General features: G+C 36.5%; 1 protein-coding gene and 1 long non-coding RNA gene across 2 annotated transcripts; one reads left to right on the plus strand and one right to left on the minus strand.

Moving 5' to 3' along the window:
* The first annotated feature begins 14,427 nt into the window (after positions 1-14,427).
* On the plus strand, positions 14,428-15,065 carry LOC108947552 (uncharacterized). The gene is made up of 3 exons (XR_001972051.3): positions 14,428-14,577; positions 14,664-14,740; positions 14,830-15,065. It is a non-coding gene; the product is annotated as an uncharacterized lncRNA (long non-coding RNA).
* A 726-nt stretch (positions 15,066-15,791) lies between these two features.
* On the minus strand, positions 15,792-16,957 carry LOC104110424 (uncharacterized). Its single transcript, XM_009619917.4, has 2 exons — positions 16,801-16,957; positions 15,792-16,561 (listed from the first exon to the last, which is right to left on the minus strand). Exons 1-2 carry the CDS (start codon positions 16,862-16,864, stop codon positions 16,113-16,115), a joined length of 513 nt encoding a protein of 170 aa, XP_009618212.1. The 5' UTR covers positions 16,865-16,957; the 3' UTR covers positions 15,792-16,112.
* Between the last annotated feature and the right edge of the window lie 329 nt (positions 16,958-17,286).

Raw genomic sequence — 17,286 nt, forward strand, 5'->3', positions numbered from 1 at the left:
TGTTTTCTTTAATGTCGGATCTAGGCTTGGTCTTGGGCCATTTGGGTCATAACATTTGGCCCAAGACTAAGCAGATAGTCTGTTTCTAGAAGGGACAGCTGGCATTTTTTAGTTGAAAAAAGATTTCCTCCCCTCGTCTATTTTCCCTAAATTCACGCTGACATATTCCTTCCCCCCAACAGACCTTCTCTGATTTTAGATAGCCTACATATACATCCTTCACACAGAAATGAAGGGTGGGGATTTTTTTTACCGAGTTTCGATTCCTCTCAAATACATTGAAGAACACACACTCTAGATACTCACTGATCTTCCAAAAATAAAAATGGCACTCTGAATTTAAACTTAGAGACAGAAAAATCAGAGAAGAAGAAAATTTGTTTTGCTAAGTTTATACTCAGTGGTTGTTTGTTTTCCTGTATTTTCCATATTTGCTTGAGTCAAAGAAGCCTTCACTTTGCTTCTTTTTATTCATTCTGCTGTGACCAAGCTCCAGCTTTGGGATTTTGGGTTTTATTTTGGTCTTGCTGCTGTCTTTCTATTGCTGGAAATTGCTGCTTCTGCTGGCTTGTAGCTGAATTTTCCTCTTTTATATTTAGACCTTTATTTGGTCATTCGGTTGGCTTTTCTACAGCTAGGTATGTCTATGCTCACCTGTAGTGTTCCATGGTTGTCTGTTAAATAAAAATACAAACCATCGTGTGTTAGTGATTTAATCTGTCTATATGTTTTGTTTTCTTTTTTCTTTCTTTTGATGAATTCTCGTCATGCTCTATTGAAACGTCCAAATTAAGTATTATTGGCCGATAGGATTCAAGGTATTAACATTGATTTGTCTTTCTAAAATGAAGCACTCTATCCTAAGTGATATTCCTGTTCATTAAGCTAGTTTTGATGCCATCTTCTCACTTGATAGTTCGTTTGGCAGATTTCGGTCACAAGAGTAACTCAGTGGCTATCTTATTGTAAACTTGAAAAGTGCGAAAAGAATGGAAGTAATGTGACAGGAATGATTTCTCTTGGAAAGTTGTTGTAATTAAAGCATATATTTGAAATTCTATCAGTTAAACTTTGTAATTTATTTCAGGACCAATGGGTTGTCGATTCATTTGCAATTGTTTCCCTTTGTTCATATAGAACTCCACTTGAGATTGCACTAGTCGCATATTCAAAGTTTCATGTTACTGGGCTCATTCTATAGCCCAGATTCGTACTCCAAAATGCAGTAGCTAATTTCAGTTTGTTAAAACGTGACTGGGCTCTTCAATGTATCTCAAATTGTTGTATTTAGATTCAGTGTCTCAAGAATTCAGTTAGACTTTTAGATTTTCGTTTACAGTATCTCGAATTTGCCAAGTTTATGTTGATTAGCTACTCATGTTCGCGTTCGTATTATTCGATGCAATTTTAGTTCATTTTGATTTCCTTCGAAGTAGTTAAGAACTGACTAAAAAATAAAAAAATGGATTGGGTCACGTTTATAATTGTTATCTAGGTTCGTGACAGCGAAAGATTCATTTCATTATGGATTCAAAAGAACAAGTTGCTATCTTTCCAATATTCCTTTTCCATACATTTCGGACCTTTCCATGTATAATTTCAAATTTTAGGATGGGTTAATTAATTCATAAACATTGTAGTTTTGCTTTAGGCGCGATTAATAATAAATCATTGTGACTATGGGTACGGTTCCCGTGGCATGATCACGATACGTAAATCCCATTCGGGTGTGTATTTCATGTGACCCGACCACAACTTCTAATAATAATAAAAATAAGCATGTCGTAAATCGCGAGTGCATTTAATGCGGCGCGGTTTGCGACGTGTGTCAAAACGACAAGTGTACGACATCGTGACTTGTTTCAAATAAATTTCATAAATAATAAAAGCGGTCAGAAAGCTAAAAAGCACAATAGATTTTAAATATGTAATAAATCAGATAGTTAGGCCAATTGTTAATAGTTCAGCGACCGTGCTAAAATCACGGAACTCGGGAGTGCCTCACACCTTCTCCCGGGTTAACAAAATTTCTTACCCGGTCTTCTGTGTTTACGGACCATAAATAGAGTCAAATTTTCTCGATTTGGGATTTAAAATAAACCGGTGACTTGGGACACCATAAATTATTCCAAGTGGCGACTCTGAAATAATAAATAATCCTATTTCGATTTATGTCACTTAAATTGGAAAAACTCCCCTATCTCCCCCCCATCCCCCCCCCCCCGGGAAAAAGGAGGTGTGACACTTAAAAAAAAAAAAAAAAAAAAAAAAAAAAAAAAAAAAAAAATATATATATATATATATATATATATATATATATATATATATATATATATATATATATATATATATATATATATATATATATATACGGGTAATCGAGCCCGTTGAACATCTCAATTTTCTGGTAAGACAAACGGGACTGGAACGTGATCATAAGGAATCGAAGTCTGGGCGAAAAACCTCTCACAACGGGGATCGAGCATAACATCCGCCCTCGGAAGCATAGGAGCCACATCTTCAGGGTCCGATTCGAGTCCCTCAACTTCGGGTAGCATTACCAAGCAGCCGAAAATGACTAACAAAGAGTTGTGACATCCGTGCCCAACCGGATGTCACGACGTAAATCTCGGCCCGTATCAGTAGTGAATGAGTGCTTAGCATAAAGAAAGATTTTTATCTTTTTTTAGAATTGTACTTTGGGTGAAACTCCCCTACTATATAAAAGGGAAACTAATTGTAACATGCATATCAAGGCAATATACTTGTATTCTCTCTGTTATTCAAAGTTCTTGCTTTAATTCATCAGTCCTTCCTCGGTGTAAGCCCGGGATCGAAGGCAGGCACTTCGTTAAGCCGTTAGTGAGTCCGAGATCATTCTCCTTATTGGTTTGACAATTTATCACGTCTTTTATCTGTTTAATTTGACGCCATTTATCATTTATATTGAATTAATTCGCATATTCTTAAAATCACATATAAATTCAGTTATTATCCATTTTTTAGGGCAAACAGTTTGGCGCCACTGTGGGGCTAGGGATAATAGTGGTAATTTGATATGAATTTTCATAACACACGTTATTTTACACTTGTTCTTTGCGATTTTAATCTCAGGTCAAATTAAAAATGTTTAACTCTCAATTTGCTCTTTTCAACGTTGGTGCTGAGTCTGGCCACCAGGGCGAGAACAACAATGTAGTACCCAGCAATGAGGTGCCCCCTATTGACCCCAATGAAGTTCCAGTCGCGGACCCGATCGATGATAACTCACATGTAGCTATCGATCCAAACTTTCCTACCGACCTCGAAAACAGTGTTTACGGGGGAGTCCGATCGATGGCCCGGAGTACACACGATGGCGAAGGTGATGAGGTCAATTTGCGGGTGATCTTCGAAATGTTACAGGCTCAATAGGCAGCGATATCCCAGTTACAGAACCAAAGTCGCGCCCCTAGTAGAGTCGAGCCCGAAATATCCCGGAAAAACACTCGCAGAAATGAATCGGCAGCAGAAAGACAAGGTGAAGTTAAAATCGGAACCAACCTTGAGATAATAAAGATGCTTGAGGAATTGACAAAACGGGTGGAATCGGGAGAAAAGAAAATTGAAGCCAACAATAAAAAATTGGAGACATATAACTCCAGGGTTGATCAAATCCCAGGAGCACCCTCGACATTAAAAGGCCTGGATTTCAAGAAGTTCGTCCAAAAACCTTTCCCTCCGAGCGTAGCTCCGAAACCAATCCCAAAGAAATTCCATATGCCTGAAATCCCAAAGTATAACGGGACCATGGTTCTGAATATACACGTGACCTCCTACACGTGTGCCATCAATTGAAATGTCTTGGAAGATGAAGAAATCGAGTCAGTTCTACTGAAAAGGTTCGGGGAAACCCTATCTAAAGGAACAATGATATGGTATCACTACCTGCTCACTAATTCCATTGATTCGTTTGCTATGCTTGCGGATGACTTAGTAAAAGCTCATGCCGGGTCCATCAAAGCTGAGACCAGAAAACCAGACCTCTTTAAAATCAAGCAAAGAGATAATGAATGCTTAGGGAATTCGTGTCGAGGTTTCAAATGCAAAAGAGAACAAGCTGCACGGGATGCTTAGGAAGAAGCTATTACAGATGTGTAAAACATCTATGAAGAAGAGAGGGGTCTCAAACTTAATCAACATCAACCCTTGCCTGGAAGACCACTTGGCGATTATGCTAGACCGGTATACAATCAAGGTTTATCAAGTGTTTGACCACCTCCAATTGTAGCAAATAATTTCGAGTTAAAGCAAGGATTGCTGCAGACCCTTCAAAATTGTTGTGTCTTCAGAGGGAAAAATAAAGATCCAAACACACATCTAATGGACTTCGAGGAGATTATAAGCACCTTTCAATACAATGGTGTGTCACAAGATGCAGTGTATCTAAGGGCATCCCTTTTTTTCTTAAAGATAATGCAAAGTAGTGGCTTCGAAGCTTACCCACGAGATAAATTAAACATGGGAGAAGATGACAAGAAAATTCCTTGATAAATATTTCTCCTCAGCTAAGACGGGCAAGTTTAGAAGAGAAATCCATAACTTCTGCCAATGAAACTATTTTTGAAGTATGAGAGAGGTTTAAGGAGATTGTTAGAAAGTGTCAACATAGCGAAATTGAACTCTGGATGCAACTCCAAAACTTTTGGGATGGATTGACACCGGCCTCACGTAGAACATTGAGCAATACAGCTGGAGGCTCGTTGGTGAAGAAGACTCCAGAGGAGATAGTTACAATTCTTGATGAGTTATCTGAAGATGCTAATTTGTGGCCCTCTAAGAGTGCCGAAAGAAGAAGATCAATTGGTGTTCACCAGGTTGATGCTAACACATCTGTGCAGGTACAACTTGATGCTATGGCCAAATAGATAAGGAAGTTGACCTTAGTGTCGATACAAAGTGAGCCTCACGTAGCTTGTAATATATGTGAAAGAGGACACCCTACTCATGATTGTCAAGCCTCAATTGAGGAAGTGAATATTGTGGGAAACTATAATTTTAATGCAATGGGTCATAAGCACCCCGATTTTTCATGGAGTTCACCTGGGGGTACCGCGAATGCATGGAAAAAATAACTCTAGACCCCAGGGACAAGGAGCTCCAGCATTTCAAAATCAGTAGAGGCAGCAATTTCAGCCTCAACAGCCCATTCAGTCTGGCATAGAAGATCTCAAGAAGGCATTCATTCTGAAAACTAATGAAAGGCTTGAAACTCATAGCGCAACTATATGGGAACATGGAGAAGCTATCAAAGAAATAGGTATTGTTTTTCGAAAATTGGAAAGACAGGTTGGATGCATGGATGTGTACATTAGTTCGAAGGCGAGGAATGGAGTCTGACTTCGACTCGGACCCCTACTAGATGTTCAGGAAAGTTTTCTTTACCTTATGCCTTTTAATTGTGTGTCATGTGGACATGTCACAACTTAAAGTATGGGGTAGGGGATAATTGTATGTTGTATGTATATGTGTTAGTTTTGTTAGTTGGAAAATTGAAAAACCCATAAAAATTGATTTTGTTTTTAATTTTTCCCGACGATGGATATCATTAGGAGTAGGAAACCTTGTGCAATGGTTTAGATGGAAGGCAATATCTCTTAAATTTATTATACCTTGAGAATAGTCAATACTTTAGTTGTGACTCTTAGGCTCAGTTTCTGACTCTTGTATAAGTACATTAAATTGTATGATCTTAGCATTGCTTAACTGCTTTGAGTAGAGTGTTTTGATAATCTGATCCTGAGTGGGTTGTGTTCCATGTGTTTGTGAGGTTTTGTGTTATTCTGTGCATTGCATTTGATGTCTAGAACTTGTCCCGTATGTTTGCAAAGCGGAATAGTAGTTTTATTCAGTCTTGGAAGTGATATATGAATTTCTTTGTTGAGCCAATTATATGCTATTACCTACCTATTTGTTATGTATCGTAGTGTTACATCTCGTATTTTCGTATGTTAAAGTTTCGTCGTAAGTTAATAGACGTAAGTTCGGAAATGAGATTATTTTGAGATTATAAGTATTATGCCATTTCAAACAAGTGATGAGTAAATTCGTGAAGGTAAGAGGGTAAGCAAATCCAAAAAAATAAATTTCGTCAAAGTTTGACATTTTGAGATAAAATACGGTCCGAGCTATAATACCCAATATTTATGGACTAGTGCCATACAAGGTACTACATGACCATGATAGTAAGGTGTATAAGGTATGTTAAAAGTGAGTAGTATTTTAAGTAAGTTGAGATAACTCTTAATTATGTGGATAATTGGATAATTATTGGTCAGTGGAGGATTTACAAGTTAATCAAGAAATTAGTGGTTAATTAATGATAATCTTGGATAAGTTAAAGAGCCCCCAACGCGGCAGCCCATGAAAGCCAAAGAAATGACTCTTGAATCACACATCAACATGGCACATTTAGAAGACTAAGTGGCTAAGTCATCAAATTAGTGGGGGCCACACCCACTAATACAAAAGGGCTTCTTTAATATACAAAATGTGAGATGCTTACATTTCCATCTCCAAGTAATGATCTTCAACAAGAACATTTCGTCCAAAAACCTATATGATGGTAACATGAGTTAATTCATCAGAGAATTCATACGAGACATTTTAATATTATAGCAACGTGAGAATTAGCAATTGTAATGGAGTACGGGCAATCTTTCTCAAGAATATAATACGGATTTTTTCCTACTCCCATCTTGCAGTCACGTGTTTTGTTGCGATTGTCGGGTGTTGGAAGGATTGTCAAGAGAACTGGCTCAGGTATGTTAAGGCTATCCCTTCTTTCTTTTTGGCATGATCAATACGATAAAAACGAAACGAGCAAATGCACAAATTCCATAAATGACTCTATTCAGAGAAATACCAGAGATTCCTATGTTCTTGATTCCCCATATGTATTATTATTCTATCGTCTGTTCATGGGTCTCAGAAAATACTTAAGTTGATAAAGTTTATTTCATGATATTAATCAGAGGCATAATGGTCTTATGACATTCCGAGAAATTTTATTGACATACTTCTCATGCATTGCATTCATTTACATTGACCCATAACCAGATGGTGTTATATACGCGTATATATGTATATTATATATATGGGATATGGAAAAAGGTTATGGCGTTATATACGCACCACCACCTGATCAGCTGGTATACGTTGATAATTTGCCCATAGTGGCCGAGATGATATGATGGGATGCCCTCAAAGGCTTGATGATGTTATGAACGCATATACCTATGCGTGACATGATATTTATACGCATACGCGTGACATGATAAATATGAAATAATTCACAGAGCTATTCAGACTTACATGTTGAGTCTTTTACTCCATGTTTCTCAATGTCTTTTATTTACTGATTTTCATTCCTTATATACTCGTTACATTATTTGTACTGACGCCCCTTTTGCCTGGGGATGCTGCGTTTCATGCCCGCAGGTCCCGATAGACAGGTCGAGAGCCCTCCAAGTAAGCTATTAGCTCAGCGGAAGATGTTGGTGCGCTCCATTTGCTACAGAGTTGCCTATTTGGTCAGTATGCATTGGACACGTATTGATTGGTATGTCGGGGCCCTGTCCCGGCCTTATGACGTGTATGTACTCTTAGAGGCTTGTAGACATATGTCATGTACGTGAAAGATTGTATGACCTTGTCGGCCTATGTTTTGAGTTTACAAATGATCACGTTGGCCTTATAGGCGTGTATGCCACGTATGTAAGTTTCTATATCAGGTTGGGTCGTTCTATATCGAGTATTCTCTCATGTTTATTCTATTTATCTCACGACAGCATCTTCGACTCATTTACCTATGACAACATGATACGAAAAGATACGTTATGTTGGTACTCGATTGAGTAAGGCACCGGGTGCCAGGCGTGGCCCATCGGTTTGGGTCGTGACACATAGTTAACCCCTTTGAGCCTGTAATCCTATTTCTTTGGCAGCCACATTACAAGACCTAATCATTTGTTTGAATTGACAATCTATTTGAACTTTGTACCTCTCGTGAGCACTTGAATTTGTTATGATCTTTGTAAAAGTGAAGTGTGGGATAGTTGGTTTGGCTTTTGAGTAGAACTATTGAAATAAAAGCCCAAAGGATTAAGCCGTGATCGTGTTAGGGGGTCGAGGACCAAGTCTGGATGTCAAAACGTAAGAAAATTTGTACTCTGAGAAAACTGCGGCTGTGCAAATCTCTATTGCCTGTCAGAAAAAACTCTTTGGATTTTCCCAATAATGTCTAGCGTGGTGCGTCGCCCCATGCAGCGCGCTTGTGCAATCTTTATAGAATAATTTTCCTATTTCGGCTAGGAGAAGGTGATTTCGTCTAGGCCCGGCTCTATTTGGTATAAATACATGGAAAAATATTATTTTCTGGACTTTTGACATACTTTGGACCTAAGGAGGAGTGGGAAGAACACAAGAACATGGATTTCATCATTCCTTCCCCACTCAAGACCCGAGTTTGGATTGAATTTATGTTTTCCTATACTTTAATTTTATTTGTGATGAATTGCTCCATATCTATGGAGTAGTTTCTTTAGGGTTTGATTGATTTGGTGTATTGATGATTGTTTGTGGATTATCTAGTTTTATGTATTGAATCATTCTGGATGATTTAATTGTTGCATATATATATATATATATATATATATTCACCAGTTCATGTAATCGAGAGAAGCATAAATTGATATCTTTGCATAATATTGTTGGCTGAGTTGTTTAATTCTTCTTAGTAATCGAGAGAGGCTAGGTGAATCATTAATTAAACCTAGTTAGGATGATAATCGTGAGAGGTTCTCCTAAAGACCAATCCACTACACGTTCTTGCATATCTTCACGTGCTTAAATTGGTTCATCTTGTGAGGTTAAGACTTAATCGAGAGAGGAGTTTTTGCTGAACGTTTGAACTAATAATTAAGTGAATTCGAGATGCTCACTTGAACATTAAAAGTAAATTATTTAGAGTTAGATCCCAACCAATTATCTTGCACCTATCCTATCAAAACCCTATATTCTCCCATTGATAACTTTATTTGCTTATCTTTGTTTTGATTGTCATTAGTCAATAACTCTAGATTTTTAGTTAGTTTTAGTTATTAATCATATAAATCTCGATTGTTGATTCTCCTGGATAACAATCAAGCTAAAAACTACGAAAATACTTTTTAACTCCAATCCTTGTAGATACGATATTATACTATACTATCTTTGACTAGCGAGCATAATTTAAGTGTGTGTTTTGAGCTCGTCACCCAGCAATGAATGAAAAAAGAAGCGATCGAGATCATAATAATCAGGGACTCATGAGCAAAAATGGCTTCGACAGACTAATCTGGTCTAGGGAGGCACCGAGGTTATCAGAGTACAACTTCAGCGTCGATGTTGGCGGTATCATATCAACTGTCGGACATGTCAAAGATACTAAGTGGCCTCGGCCATTATAGTCCGATCCTGCCCAAAGAGACCCCAACCTGATGTGTAAGTTTCATGGCACCCACGATAAGTATCAACAACAATAATAACATGAGAATACAACAAGTAAATCAATACAAGAACTTCATAACACAAAGAAATGGAAGAATGAACTCACAGAGAAAGACACAACATGGAAATAATAGTCTCACACGAATAATTCAACAAGGGAGAGGTAATGTGTAACAATGATTCCACGAAAGTGCAATTCGACGATAAGAGGGATATCATGAATCAATGAACCCAAATAAGAATATGTCAACAATGAAGGGGATAACAAACTTCAATTAAGGCTAAGTAATTACGAAAGAGATAATAATGATTTCAATTAAGGTTAAACAATTACGGAAAGGATAGCATGGCGATAGGGGAGGGTCAACAACTTTAGTTAAGGCATATAAGAGTTTAATCGACAATAAGGATAGAACATGAAGCAATTAATTCCAATTAAGACACGTAAGGGTGAATTTAGTAAAATGAGGGATTTAACATGACAAAACAACTTCATATTTAATGGACATAAGAACCTAAGAGTACTAGACGGTCAAATTTCCACAAATAAGTCCGAGCACGTACTCGTTACCTTGCGAACTCGACCTTCACATGACACAATTAGCACAAAGAAAAATCCTAAAGGGTAGTTCCCCCACATAAAGTTAGGTAAAATACTTACCTCAAAGAAGCTAGATCGTTACTCTAAAATGACCTTCTCGAGTGAAACACCCTCCGGACGGCTCTAATCTGACCAAAATAACTCCAATTCATAAAAAACAATTCCGGATATTAAAGCTTCAATCTTTAACCCGAACTAAAAGTCAACCCAAAAGTCAAACCCGGGTCAGCACCTCGGAACCCGACCAAAATTATAAAATCCGAACACTCATTCGATAATGAGTTCAACCGTACCAAAATTACTCAAATTCAACCACAACTCTGCCCTCAAATTCTCAATTAAAGTCTATAAAAATTTCTACTATTTTCAACCTGATTCACTAATTTAATGATAAAAACAATAATAGATTTATATAATTTAACCAAAATCGAGTTAGGAATTCTTACCTCCAATGTTTTCCTTGAAAAACTCTTGAAAAATCGCTTCACTCAAGCTTTCTTGGTCCAAAAAATGGAAGAATGAGACGAAGTATCATTTTTGGACTTTATTCTGCTGCCCCAGCGACCTTCCCCTCGCGTTCGCGACGAACAAATTCCTCAATAGCCATTACCAAATTCTTTCCAGGCAGCCTCTAGTATAATAGTCATAACGTTTTGTACAAAACTCCAAATGACAAATAGTTAAACTTTCAGAAAATTAGACACAAAGGACTACAACTTTTGTTTTTGTATTATCTCCAAATTCGTTATAGATTTCAAGATATAAGCTTCCAAAGTGAGACAACGGACAACATGAATACCTTCGTCGGGAACGCGAGAGTCTCTTCGCGAACGCGAAGAACAAAATCCTAGCAGCCAAATCCTTCTTCGCGAAAGCGAGAAGCTCCTCGCAAACACGAAGAATAAAACCACACATTAGAAAACCAGCATCCAAAGTAGCCCAAAATGATTTGATAACGCCCAAAATACATTCGAGCCCCCCCCCCCCGAGACCCCAACCAATTATACCAACAAGTCCTAAAATACGATACGAACTTAGTAGATGCCTCAATTCACATCAAACTATACTAAAATCACAAATCGCACCCCAATTCAAGCCTAATGAAAGTTAAGAAATTTCAATTTCTACATTCGGTGCCGAAACTTATCAAATCAAGTTCTATTAACCTTAAATTTTGCACACAAGTCATAAAAATGATATAATGGACATGTTCCAATTTTCAGAATTAAAATCCAAACCCGATATCAAAAAAATCAACTCTCGGTCAAACCTCTCAACCTTCTAAAACTTCAACTTTTCAATTTTCACCAAATTCAAATTCGGAACCACGCCTAAGTCCAAAATCACATACGAAACTGTTAAAATCATCAAAATTCCATTCAGGAGTTGTTTGCAAATATCAAACTCCAGTCAACTCTTTTCATTTAAGCTTCAAAAAATAAGAATTGTTCTTTCAATTAAATTCCGAATCATCTGAAAACCAATCTCGACCATACACGCAAGTCATAATACACATTACGAAGCTTCTCGAGACTAGGGGTGGGCATAATTTCGGCCGAACCAAAAAAATCAGCCGAAATGTGAATTTTAATTTTTCGATTTCGGTTTAATCGGTTATTCGGTCGGTGTGCGATTTTTAAATTATTAAATTTTAGTTTTTCGGTGCATTTTACGGTTTTGATGTTTCGGTTTTTGGTTAAACCGAAAAATCAAAATTTTGGGTATGAGTCCAAAACTTACGTTACACATCTCAAGGTTGAAGCCTAATACCCATCTGAAGCCCACCCAATTTACCCAAACCCTAAGCCTAATTAGCCTACAGACTAAGACTTACGCTACTTCTCATTTCCCTTCCTTAGAAATTAGGGTTCCTCCTCTGTCACTCTGTTCGACTGCTGCAGTGTTGCCGACGCCCCTGTGATGCCTTCTTCCTTAGTTCGTCGCTCATCCTTCTTCCTCAAGTTAGTGGTTACCTCCTTCTTTTGAGTTTTCCTTCCACTACACTTCTGAAGGTACCTCTTCTGTGTCAATTTTTCAAACGTTCTAATCCATTCAATACGCGAAGCAAAAGATCAATGCATATTTCATTTCCAATTTAACCAAACAAACAAATGTATTAGATCCTCCACTCATGAAGACGTGCAAAAGTTACTTTGCCCCTTCCCTTTTTTTTTTTACTTAGTTGAGTCTTATATTGGAAGTAAATCAACAAAGACGACCACAGGATGTTAAATACTACTTAGTTTATTTCTGAATATATTTTCAGACAATACCAACTCCCTTTTTGTTTTCTATTGTAATTTTCACTCATTTATAGTGATTTTCCAGTCCAAAAACCTTCAACACTTATAAATGCAAGAGTTATTTCTATAGATGGCAGAAGTTGAAAGTAGAGTAAGTGTGGTGGGTTCATCTGAAAGCGAACCCACTTCTTCACCTACAAATTCAGTTGAAACTAGTCAAGGCCCAAAAAATAGAAAATTCGTACAATGTAGATCAACTGCTTGGGATCCTTTTGAAAAGTTTAAGATGATAATGGAGGTGATAGAGCAAAGTGTAAACATTATGGTCATGATTATAAGGCTGATTCACGATTGAATGGAACAAAATCATTGAATACTCATTTAAAAAAGTGTCCAAAAATACCACGGAAAGTTGATAATACTCAAACACAATTGTGTTTACAAAAGGATGGGCAAATTAATGATGGGGTGCTTTGGAAATTTAATCAAGAACTAGTTAGGAGGGCTTTAGTTGAGATGGTAATTACGGAGGAATTACCTTTTAGATTTGTTGAAAAGAAAGGTTTTAAAAAGTTTATGAGCATAGCCCAACCTCTAATTAATGTTCCTTCTCGTAGGACAATTATAAGGGATTGTTTTCAAGTTTACAGTGAAGAGAGGCTTAAACTAATGAAAAATTTCAGAGAAGTAAAACCAAATATGTGCCTTACCTAGACACATGGACTTCGTTACAAAGAATTAACTATATGTGTTTGACGAGTCATTTTATTGATAGAGATTGGGTGTTGCATAAAAGAATACTAAATTTTTTCCCTATCTCTAGTCATAAGGGTGACAAAATGGCAAAAGTTATTGATAATTGTTTTCTTGAATGGAAATTGGATAAGGTATTCACTCTCACTATTGATAATGCTTCTTCGAATGATGTCACGGTCAAAGAATTATATAAACAACTAAATACGTGGAAAACTAATTCGATGAGTGGTAAGCATCTTCATGTGAGTTGCATGGCTTACATACTTAATTTAATTGTGAAAGATGGTTTGAAGGAAATTGATATTTCTGTAAAACGTGTTTGACAAATTGTGAGGTATGTGAGATCATCTCCGCAAAGGACCTTAAAGTTTAGGGAATTTTGTGCACATCAAGAGGTAGAATGTAGCATAACATTGTGTTTGGATGTTCCTACTAGGTGGAATTCCACCTACTTGATGTTGGAAACAGCGCAAAACTTTGAGAAGGCCTTTGACAAGCTTCATTTTTTTATGATAGATTTTCTTCTCATATTTCTACACATGTTTGTGAGGATGGGAATGTTGCAAGTCCATTTGTAGGTAATGATTGGGTGAATGTGAGAAACGTGATAAAGTTTCTTGAAAGATTTCATGAGCTCACCGAAAAAGTTTCAGGTTCACGTTATGTCACTTCTAATTGTCATTTTGAGGATATATGTGAGCTTGATAGTCATTTGAAAGCTTATTTAGCTAGTGATGATACTAATTTGAGTAAGATGACAGGGAAGATGAAAGAGAAGTTTAAAAAATATTGGGGTGAACTTGAAAAGATGAATAAAAAGATATTCATTGCTTCTGTATTAGATCCTCATAACAAATTAGCGTATGATGGTTTTGCACTTGAGAAAATATTCGGGGAGGAACCAAGGAAGAAATTAACTGTCGAAGTGGATGCTTATTTGAATTCTTTGTTTGGGGAGTATAAAAAAAATATTCCAAAGGATGTTATCTTCAATTATCTCAATCTAAATTTACTTCATCTAATGACACATCCGATTCATCTAGTGGGAATGGAAGAACAAATTTTGTGAGAACAAAGCAATTATTGAAAAGGCAAAAGGAAGACTACGGAAGTGTAGGTGCTAAATCTGAGTTGGAAAGATATATTGGTGAAGGACAAGAGCCATTGTCTGATGATTCTGATGACTTTAAAATGTTGATTGGTGGAAAATTAATGCGTCTCGATTTCCTATTCTATCTGAGCTAACTCGTGATGTATTAGCCATTCCAATTTCAAGTGTTGCATCGGAATGTGCATTTAGCCCCGATGGCCGCATTCTTGATTCATTTAGGAGTTCATTGACTCGTCGATTGGTGCAAAGTCTTGTTTGTGTTCAAGATTAGTTTAGATGTGAGGGTACTCCTATTAATGTTGAAGAATATTTGGAGTTTCTTGAGCAAATTTAACTTGGTAAGATTTTGCGTTTTATGAGTGTTTTAGTGAAAATTAGTTTACTTTGTAAGTTTAAATGATACACTTTATCAAATTATATTTAGATATGGCAAAGAGCGGAAGAGAAACTTGCATTGTTGAAAGAGATACTAGCATTGTTGATGCATAGTTTGAACAAGTGGTAAGTTTATATAATATCCTTTATTCCTTTTGTTATTTATAATTAAAAATATCTTATTAACTTGTGATCTTTTCTTCTTTTTTTTGTAGGTTCAACTATGCCTCGTGGTCCTAAAGCTAGATCGCCTATTTGGGAAGATTTTGAGCTAGTTGAAGTAAATGAAGAAGCTCGCAAAGTAAAGTGTCTTCATTGTAGTCGAGTTTATAATTGTCATCCGAAGTATTATGGCACTTTTGGCTTAGTGAAGCATATTAAGAAATGTCTCATGCCTCATCCAGTGATTCGTATTTAAAACTTTAAGTATCCTTTTCTAGACTTATTTTGTGGCTTGTGGCTTGTGATTAGTTTGCCACTGTTTTGTTGTTTGGTGATGGTATTTCTAGACTTGTTTTGGACTTTGGTAGCTGCGAGTTTTAGCTGAACTGTGTTTGCTTATTTTCTTGTTTGAAGTATTTAATGGCACGTCTGAAATCTTTCGGTGGCACGTCTATTTATATTCAGTTACATAAATGGTGTAGGTGTATCTCTTAGTTTGTATTTCCATTTTCTGTATGAGAATACATGCCAAAGAGATTAGTCACTATTACAGCTTTCTGATTTTCATATGAAAATTGGAAGGGAAAAAGCTTTTCTTTGCAATTTTATTTAGCTATAACTGCTAGCCAGAGGCCGACCTAAAGATCCATAGTATACATCAGATATAAAAAATTTGAACCGTTAATAACCGAAAAATTAAACTGGAAATAACCGAACCGAACCTTGAAAAAACCGCACCGAACTGTAAATACTTTGGTTTGATTTGGTTATTAATATTACAAAACCGAAAACCGATAAACCGAACCGTACTTTCATAATAACCGACTGACGCCCACCTCTACTCGAGACCTTAAGCTGCCAAACGGGGCGCTACTTCCCAAAACGACCGGTCAGGTCGTTACAATAGGCTAGCTAGTTACAATATATATCTGTGGGTTGTACTTTAAGTGTATTTTTTAATAGGTGTGTCAATCCCTAAACAAAAGAACCTAAAACAGTAATAATTCTTAATGGATTAGCCAAAAAGTCATAAACAATATATTTCAAAAATACCTGAGGTAGTAGCAGATCTAAACCAACAAGTGTAAACGGACAAAGAAAGTGATAACAAATTGATTGAAAAGGATAATCGATCCATGCTTAGCTCCAACGGAACTTACCAAACATTATGCTGGAAGTTGTTCAACAACTGCTGGAAAATCTACTAAAAGTCAATTAAAAAAAACATAATCCTGTATATATCCTTGCCAGTTTGTGCAATATTCAACAACCGCACAAGCTTAAGAGAAGATCCAAAATACTGTCATACTGAATTCCGCAGTGGACAAGAAGCTTGTCATCTTCTAATTCCCTCCTTTTCTTGAATTACAGCCTTAACATCTGCAACGGTATCATCACCCTCAACCATTAACCATATAGTGCGTCCAGTTAGCATTTTCACAGAGATTTGTGTTATTGGTGCATATCGAAGGATTAAGGTAGAACCTTGCTTGATTTCCGCAGAAAGAAGAGTCTGTGAATCTCTTAAAACTCCCCCATCTTTATTCAATAGCTTCTGTTTCTTAAATGGAATCTCCTTTTCTTCTTGAATATACGCTTTAACTGCAGCTATGCAGTCATCTGGTTCAACCATTAGGATAAAAGCTTTTGATTCTGAAAGGCCACTGTCCTCGAGTTTAAAATTGGGGGGTAAAAATGATTTTGGTAATGAATCCCAATTAATCATGTCTCTATAGGTATCATCTTGAATAATAATTTGCATAGTTCGACTTAATGACCATGGATCTATAACAATAAAACATAGCATAAGCTTCGATTGGATGATCTTTTTTCTTAAAATACATATTATAACGTGTAAATAACGTTAATTCACTAGCAACTTTTAAACTAAAACATTAAAGAAAACTAAGGATAGAAAATTTGACAAAACAGAGAGATTTCACTAATATATAGGATCATATGTTTAAATCTGTTAGTAATATAGCTTCTTAAACATCAATATAGTGAAGAAAATGAGAGCATACCCGGTTCTGCAACCCTTTCGATCTTTACTTTTGTAGATTGATCACTTGATCTCCCTCTGTTCATATTCTACCTCTCGGCCTTCTACAAATGGCTAAACCTCAATTATAGAGGCTAGGATAATATATTATCCATTATATGTGGGACCAATCCCATTAATAAAAAAGAAAAATAAATATGGCCGGCAGGAAGATCTGTTCTTTGGTTGTTGGTAGTATTATTTTTTATTATTGGTGGCTAAGTATTCAAACGTGGATGCAGAGAAATTTTATTCGCACAAAACACAGTACTCTTTTATATTTGGACATTGTTTAACCAAAGAATTATATTCTACGTCAAAACCTATTTTTATAGGTACTCGGGTTACTGATAATTAAGAAATTTAATATTCTCTCAAATATAAGAAAGGAGATCGGAATCAGAAATGGCAAAGTAATCAATAGAAAGCACAAGAAAATAATTATATTCCAATGTTCATTAGAACGTGT

Source organism: Nicotiana tomentosiformis, chromosome 11, assembly GCF_000390325.3.
Source record: "Nicotiana tomentosiformis chromosome 11, ASM39032v3, whole genome shotgun sequence".
In the NCBI taxonomy this organism is placed as follows: domain Eukaryota; kingdom Viridiplantae; phylum Streptophyta; class Magnoliopsida; order Solanales; family Solanaceae; genus Nicotiana; species Nicotiana tomentosiformis.

Coding starts and splice junctions, on each gene's coding strand:
- LOC104110424 (XM_009619917.4), bottom strand. CDS start 16,864: ATGAACAGAGGGAGATCAAGTGATCAATCTACAAAAGTAAAGATCGAA. Junction 16,562..16,800: donor CGAAAGGGTTGCAGAACCGG/GTATGCTCTCAT, acceptor TTATTGTTATAG/ATCCATGGTCATTAAGTCGA.